Raw genomic sequence first — 7,888 nt, forward strand, 5'->3', positions numbered from 1 at the left:
AATTAGGTTTGTGTGATGGGCGCTTTGAGAGTGTGGACAGAGCAGAGGTTAGAGGTCATACCTGCCTCTGGGTGAGGTAATCATGGAGCAGGAAGACAAGGGGCGGAGCTCCAGGCATCTGGAGCACATGCAGTCTGTTTTAGTGTGAGGAAGCCCAGCAGAGCGAGCAGAGATGTTGTTGAAAGTCCCTGTCGTCCGTATTTTGAATGTTTCGAATGTTTGGAGATCATTGAAATGTTTAGTCTTGAGTGCTGTTTCCTCCGTATGGTAAACACAGAGTGATGGTCGCTCTGCTCGAATAGTTACTGGACATGATTGGCACAATAAATAAATAAACAAATCAATAATGGAACCAAGAAACAGCAGGAAACTTTGAATATAAAAATAACAATTATAAATAAAATACCAAAAGTGTAACAAAAGTTTGTACCTTTTCAGAGGTCTACAATCTTTTTTTTTTTCTTTTTTGCAAATACTGTCATTATTCATATTTTCATAAAAAGTTCATGTTGGCAGTTGCAAAATAATTCAAAATAAAAGAGCAGCATAAAAATACAAATTGATTTCATTTCTCAAAAAGCACAAACCTGTTGCTGTCTTTTTTATGTCTTTTTATGATTTACTATAAAACATCAGGAATCTAAATATTATTACTATCGTTATTAATAGTATTATGTTCATAAAAATTTGCATGCCAAGCCTCATAATTGTACGTGTCTATATGAGAGGGTCTTTTTTTACCAAAGAAAAAAATCCAGCATCTATTCATTATTGTCTTCTTATTATTGGGTTGGTTTGGTTTTTTTCTTGGTGAAAATATTGCTTTCTAAAAAAGGGAAAGTGGGGTGTGTGAAGGGAGTCTCTGGGGGGATTTTTGAGAGCGTTAACTCATCTTCATCTTTTCTCTTTTGTTAATTCTCGGAGCCAGACTCGTCCTCGTCTCCGGAGCCTCTGAAGCAGGCGGACTCATAGTGCTTGTTCAGGTAGGACTTCAGCGCGAAGGTCTTATTGCAGCGCTTGCAGCGGTAGTGTTTGAAGGCCGAATGCGTCTGCATGTGCGCTCGTAGGTTGGACCGGTCGGCGAAGGCTTTCCCGCAGTGGGCGCAGGCAAAGGGTTTTTCTCCCGTATGCGATCGCATGTGCCCCTGAAGCAGCCAGGGCCGGCTGAAGGCTTTGCTGCACACATGACATTTGTGCTTGAGGTTATGAGTGAGGATGTGCATGGCCAGCGCCGGCATGGACACGTAAACCTTGTCGCAGGTGGGACACTTGCGTGCCATCTTGCTGTCAAGGCTGCGGTGGGTCTGCTTGTGTCGGCTCAGGTTGGATGAAGTGGCGTAGGTCTTTCCGCACTCGTTGCAGGTGTGTCGGGAACCACCGTTGTTCACCGCCACCACTTCTTTCTCATCATCGGCAGCCTTCCTTGCTTCTGCGACCTCTCCCTTCCTCCTTGAACGGCCGTCAGATATGAAGAACGTGTCCATGGTGTAACCCTCACTGAGAGATTCGCTCTCGCTGTTGAAGTATCCACGGGCCGTGAGGCCGGACTGGGGGCTGTCCGGGTGCTCCAGGTCCGGTTGGCAGTACTCCCCTCCTCCGCTGCTGACTGGGGAGTACAGTGGATCCGAGCTCAGCTTCATGTCGGCCTGCTTCTCCTCTGTGTATTCAGAAGGGCTGATGCAATCCTGGATGTAGCCTGCAGCAGAGCAGAGAACATGAATAGGTTATTACCTCATTGACCTTTCACTTCTACAATGAACTCAAGGTGTAAAGCAATTAAAGACACAGATGAAGTACACTACAGACACAATGTGAATGTCTGACACAACAAAATAAAAGTACAACAAGTGCAATGACAAATACACTGTTAAAAATAAAGGTTCTTTATTGGCAACTGTGTTTCCATGAAGAACCTTTAACATCCATGGAACATTTCCATTCCAAAAAAGGAAGAAAAACGGTTCTTTTGATTATTAAAATGTTCTTCACACAAAGGAAAAATAAATGTTCTTTTAAGCACCAGTCACTGAAAGGTTCTTTCAGGATCCCAAAATAGTGTGGCATTGCTGCGAATGTTCCCCTTTTGGAACCTTTATTTGTAAGAGTGTAAATACCTGTTTCAGTGATATAGTTTGTATGGTGGAAACCAATTTTTTCTACAGATTTTTTTTTATTTGCCAATTACCTTTTTATTAATGTATTAATTTATTCATTTTTTATTTAATTTGACATAATGTGACTTCTTATCTCAACATTGCGAATTTGTTTTCACAATATGAACTCTTAGCTCACAATTGTGACTTTGCATATTGCAATGTGACTTTGTATCTCAAATGAGAGTTTATATTTCATGGTATGGCTTTATATCTCACAATTGTGATGTTATTTCTGATTTTAAACTTATTTATTTTTTGCTATGAGGTGCAAATGGGCTTCCATAGTTTCTGATGGCTGTTTGAGGACTACTGCATAGCTCATTCATGTAAGTGTGTGAGAGAGAGATTGAGACCCAAAAGGTTTTAACATGGTTAATGGCTAATTAAGCAGGTTAACTGTGGTGGAAGCATCACTGTCTCTCTTTCTCTCCATTATCTGAGGCCTTCCTTTGAGTTTTGTGTTTATTTGTCCACTGTGCACAGCATAATCTGTTAAAAGTGGAAGTAAAGAGAGGTTGACATTATGAATGAATTTAAACCGTTTTAAGGAAATCTGGACTTTACAAAATACTTTCACTTCTCTCCGAAGAGAACCGAAGCTCTTTCCCAGATTTCAAAACATTGAAATTGTTCCAAACATTGAAGTATATTACAAATGTATTCCTAATACAGGACGTCTTATTACCTTTCTATCTGCTGAAGCAAATAAACTCCCTCCTAACTTCTCTAAACTGATTATGGAGCCCTTTGACCATGAAGAGCGAGTCTTAATGCATCGTGAGGGTCATTCAGGAGCTGCTAAAAGGATTTCTGGCAGCCGTGGGGCTCAGACGCGTTTATTGCCATTGGAATTCCACCGACATAATACACCTTCCAAGGTGCCATGTCTTCAACAAAATGTTTATAATTAAATCTGTGTGCTAAAATGGAAACCCAAAAGGCATTAAATGCAGTGCAGTATCTGTGTAAGCTAGTTATACAGTGAGACTGAAGACAGCAATGAGTAATAAGGACGCAGCTGGCCAGGAGAAAAATCAACAGGATCAGCAGAGGGACTGAGAGGATGTTATTTGGCATATATAACCACATTGTCCACACGTTGTCTTGGGGGTTTTTCATAATCATATTTTCTGTCAGAACATCTGACTATAGGTATTGTTACGAAAGTAAAACTTAGCAAAGAAAGAAAGAAAGAAGCTTGCACAGTTTGAATAAATAGCATAAATAATCTGAATATAACTGTAATATAGTAATACAATCAATAATATAAAATAAGTAATTCAGTAATGCAATTGTCACAACACACACACGAGGATTACCGGAACTAAGGAGCGAGGAGACGAGGAATATACGACACAGTCTTTAATCCATGGAACACAGGGTACATAAACACAGGAGACAGCAGGAAACACATCCACGCAACAAGTAGACCAGACAAAAGGGAAACTGAACAGGCAGGAACTTAAATACAAGGGTAATTAATAGAACACAGCTGAATGGAATCATAATTAAACTAAACAAGGACAGGAAAATGACCAAATAAGGAAACACAGAAAGGCACATGAGGAGCAAAACACACACAAAACACGGACCAGAGTCTGACATAACTCCCCCCTCCCGCAAGGCGCGTCCCGCGCCGTACAACATCCAATGGGGAGGGGCGCTCTGGAGGCCTCTATGAGCAGGGTTACCGGACGGAAGGCCTCCAGGGCGACGCCCGTTCCGGGATCCATGGCGAATCCGGCAGTTCGGGGCGCCATGGCGGAGCAGGTGACTCAGGAGGCCATGGCGGAGCAGGGAGCTCGGGGAGCCATGGCGGAGCAGGGAGCTTGGGGAGACATGGCAGAGCAGGGAGTTCAGGAGGCCATGGCAAAGCAGCCTCCGAGGCCGTGGCCCCGGCCCCCGCCTCGGCCTCTACGGCTGGAGCCCTACTACCCCTAGAGCGAGCTCTGGGGCTGGAGCCGACACTGGAGTGAGCTCTGGGGTAGCCGGCGGGCCTTTCTTCAGAGCGGCCAGCGGGTTTGACTCGGGAGCATCCGGCGGGCTTGGGGGAGCCACGGCCGGCGGGCTCGACTTCAGAGTGGCCGGCAGACTTGACAACGGCGTGGCCGGCGGGCTTGTGTGAGCCATGGCCGGCAGCGGGGTGGGGTGGTCCTCATACCATGGGGAGAAGAAAAGGGAAAACAAAAGATGACAAAAAAACGGAAATAAAAACACGGGAGAAGGGGCGCCGCTTACTGTCTTGGTCTGGTCTTCTGTCACGACACACACACACACGAGGATTACCGGAACTAAGGAGCAAGGAGACGAGGAACATATGAACCAGTCTTTAATCCATGGAACACAGGGTACATAAACACAGGAGACAGCAGCCTCCCGGAAGGCGCTTCCCGCGCCGTACAACATCCAATGGGGAGGGGCGCTCTGGAGGCCTCTATGAGCAGGGTTACTGGACAGAAGACCTCCAGGGCGACGCCCGTTCTGGGATCCATGGTGAATCCGGCAGTTCGGGGCGCCATGGCGGAGCAGGGAGCTTGGGGAGCCATGGCAAAGCAGGGAGTTCAGGAGGCCATGGCAAAGCAGCCTCCGAGGCCGTGGCCCCGGCCCCCGCCTCGGCCTCTCTTCAGAGCGGCCAGCGGGTTTGACTCGGGAGCATCCGGCGGGTTTGGGGGAGCCATGGCCGGCAGGCATGACAACGGCGCGGCCGGCGAACTTGACTTCTGAGCGGCCATCAGGCTTGTCTTCAGCGCGGCCGGCAGGCTGGAGTGAGCCGCGGCCGGCGGGCATGACAACGGCACGGGGAGAAGATAAGGGAAAACAAAAGATGACAAAAAACGGAAATAAAAACACGGGAGAAGGGGCGCCGCTTACTGTCTTGGTCTGGTCTTCTGTCACGACACACACACACGAGGATTACCGGAACTAAGGAGCAAGGAGACGAGGAATATACGAAACAGTCTTTAATCCATGGAACACAGGGTACACAAACACAGGAGACAGCTGGAAACAGAACAACATATCCACGCAACGAGTAGACCAGACAAAAGGGAAACGGAACAGGCAGGAACTTAAAGACAGGGGTAATTAATAGAACACAGCTGAACGGAATCATAATTAAACTAAACAAGGACAGGAAAATGACCAAATAAGGAAACACAGAAAGGCACATGAGGAGCAAAACACACACAAAACATGGACCAGAGTCTGACAGCAATATTCCTAATAAAATAACATATATCATTATTTTTATGATTACAGCACCAAGTTTGAAATAATAGATATGAATAGAATTAACTAGATAGAATTAAATAATATTGTAAATATAAATATAATTCAATTGATAATATAAGAAACTATCCATAATTTAGTAATATTAATGAAACCAACAATAGTTGTAGTAACTGAAATTTTGATGTGAAATTTTTTTGGGTTACATTACTGGCTGACAGGAAGGATGGAGTTGTTTGTCCTTTGTTTAAAGAGCCCTGATGCTCGACCTTCAAGATGCAGCAAAAATGTCTTATGTATAATATGTAATTACAGGAACCGTATGCAGATGATTATACAGAACCATCAATGGAAAATAATTAATATGCGTAAAATAAAGAATGAATGTGTTTCCGATGTTGTTATTGCCTATGAAAATACACTGCAATAACAGCATAAATGTAATTTTAAAAGGAGCAGCACTGCTTTAAAAGTTCATGTAAGCTTGCAATGACCCAAAAACAGATAAACAGTCTGTTGTGTTTTTTTGTAACAGGTGGGAAGATATCCCTCATGTCTTATCTCACTTATCTGTGAAAAACACCATAGCAGGGCAGAGAGAGCCACACATCTGCTGCCAAAATCTGTCTGTGAGGACACAGAGCTCTCTGGACTCCCTTTAGTCTCTCTAGAATAGCTCAGTTTAGCTCAGCCTGTCCCATCATGTCCGCTCAGGGATGCTGGGCTTTACTCTGTGTGTGTGATGCTATTTGCCCTATTGTGCGTGTGCGTGCTGCTACTGCATCATGTGACATAAGTCAGCACTGCCTCCAGCTTCTCTTTCTTTTCATCTCCCTCATTCTCCTTCGAGCCGTACAGTACAGTCCTCGGATGTCTCCAGTGGTGTCAATGATGGCTGAAACCCTACCTCCCCTTCCACCACTTAGATTCATGTACCCGGAAGCAGGAGAGTGAAAAAGAGAAATAGTGCGATGAGGCAGAAAAGGAGGATGGGGGAGGAGAGCGAGAAAGAGAGAGTGCTGTTGGGAGGGGGGAGGGTTTGGACCGAAACTCAAGGGCAGTATCAGCTAAGGACAAACACATCAGCCCCACAAAGCAGCGTGTTAGTATTAGCATTAGCTGTTAAACACAACAAACTGGTATCAAGCCCGCTTCATACGGCTTTATTCGCATAAGCTGATCGCGCTGCGTGACCTGATTTGTGTCGGCACGAGTCAAAAAAACAAAAACAAACAAAGTCTGGGGGGCACAATGGAGGACAGGGCTGGGGGTGAAAGGATGGAGGGTTTTACGGATTAGTTCGCAACAGAACGGAAAGCTTTATGTAACATCTGTTGGACTCTACGCACAATGTTCGAAACACACAACAGATATTTTTTGTAGGCTATACCATTTGGGAACATCAAGCACAAGAAGTTAAGCTACTGTATCTGTATTTAATAATATATTTAGGCATCACACTCACCGTTTTCGCAAAGCCGGACGCCCAGGCTGGAGCGAGAGCGTGTGAAGGAGTCATCGAGATGATGATGATGATGATGATGGTTAGACGCTGACACGGGAGACGAGGAGAAATCATCCAGTTTGATTTTCTTCACCAGGAATGAGCGAGGCATGGTTCACACACGGTCGCACAGACGCACCAGAAATCCTTCACATCGGCCGCAGACAGAAAACAAACCCTGGTGAAAATCGTCCCGAATGAAATCCAGTGTATACAAAAAAAGATCCACGTCCCAGAAACTAAAAAAAAAAAGGTGACTAGATAAAGAAAAAAATGAAGTTCACGCAGGAGAAGAGAGAGATGTCTGGTGCCTTCTACTGTACACACAAACACACACACACCCGCTTACGCTGCTGAAAAAAATAAAAAATTCACTTGTTCAGCACTGGATAGCTCCTGGCCTGCAGCGGAGGCGGCTGAGAGAAGGAAGAGATAGAGAAGAGAGAGAGAGAGAGAGAGCGATAGGAAGAAAGAGAGACAGACAGACAGAGACAGGAGAGACTGAGAGACTAGCTGAGATCAGCAGTCAGGCAGGTTTTATAGAGGCAGACGGTGGGAGTGAGATCAGGTGGTACATCGCAGTGGAGCTGCTCAGCATTAATCCATCAAACATCCCTCGGGACACACATCACATTACTACTGAACCGTCTGTGCCTTCACACACGCAGACAGACAGACCCCCCTCTGATACGCTCCCTCCCCGTCCCAAACACCCCCATTCTGTGAGAGCGAGAGAGAGAGAAAGGGAAAAAGAGAAGGAAAAGCCTGAAATGTCACACAGTCTTAAAATGAGTTGATACAACAACCAGCATACATTCTGTTCGGTTCCGTTCCGCGTCTTCTGTCCCGTCTGTCTGGCAAGCTGTACTCGCTTCGTTTTTCTTCTGTAAATCTGCAGTGTCAACTAGAATTTGTGTGTTAGCTTTTATTTTTATATTTTTAGTTTTCATTTTCATTTTAGTTTGTTTTAGCAATTTTGTTATGTGCTTTTGTCATTTTT

The 7,888-nt window shown here is 45.0% G+C and overlaps 1 protein-coding gene across 1 annotated transcript; it reads right to left on the reverse strand.

The window, feature by feature from the left end:
• Positions 1-538: 538 nt before the first annotated feature.
• scrt2 (scratch family zinc finger 2) lies at positions 539-7,652 on the reverse strand. The gene is made up of 2 exons (XM_016462029.1): positions 6,850-7,652; positions 539-1,696 (listed from the first exon to the last, which is right to left on the reverse strand). The coding sequence occupies exons 1-2, from the start codon at positions 6,998-7,000 to the stop codon at positions 912-914; spliced, it is 936 nt and encodes a 311-aa protein (XP_016317515.1). The 5' UTR covers positions 7,001-7,652; the 3' UTR covers positions 539-911.
• Between the last annotated feature and the right edge of the window lie 236 nt (positions 7,653-7,888).

The sequence above is a fragment of the Sinocyclocheilus anshuiensis genome, unplaced genomic scaffold, assembly GCF_001515605.1.
Source record: "Sinocyclocheilus anshuiensis isolate Anshui unplaced genomic scaffold, SAMN03320099.WGS_v1.1 scaffold80, whole genome shotgun sequence".
Lineage (NCBI taxonomy): Eukaryota > Metazoa > Chordata > Actinopteri > Cypriniformes > Cyprinidae > Sinocyclocheilus > Sinocyclocheilus anshuiensis.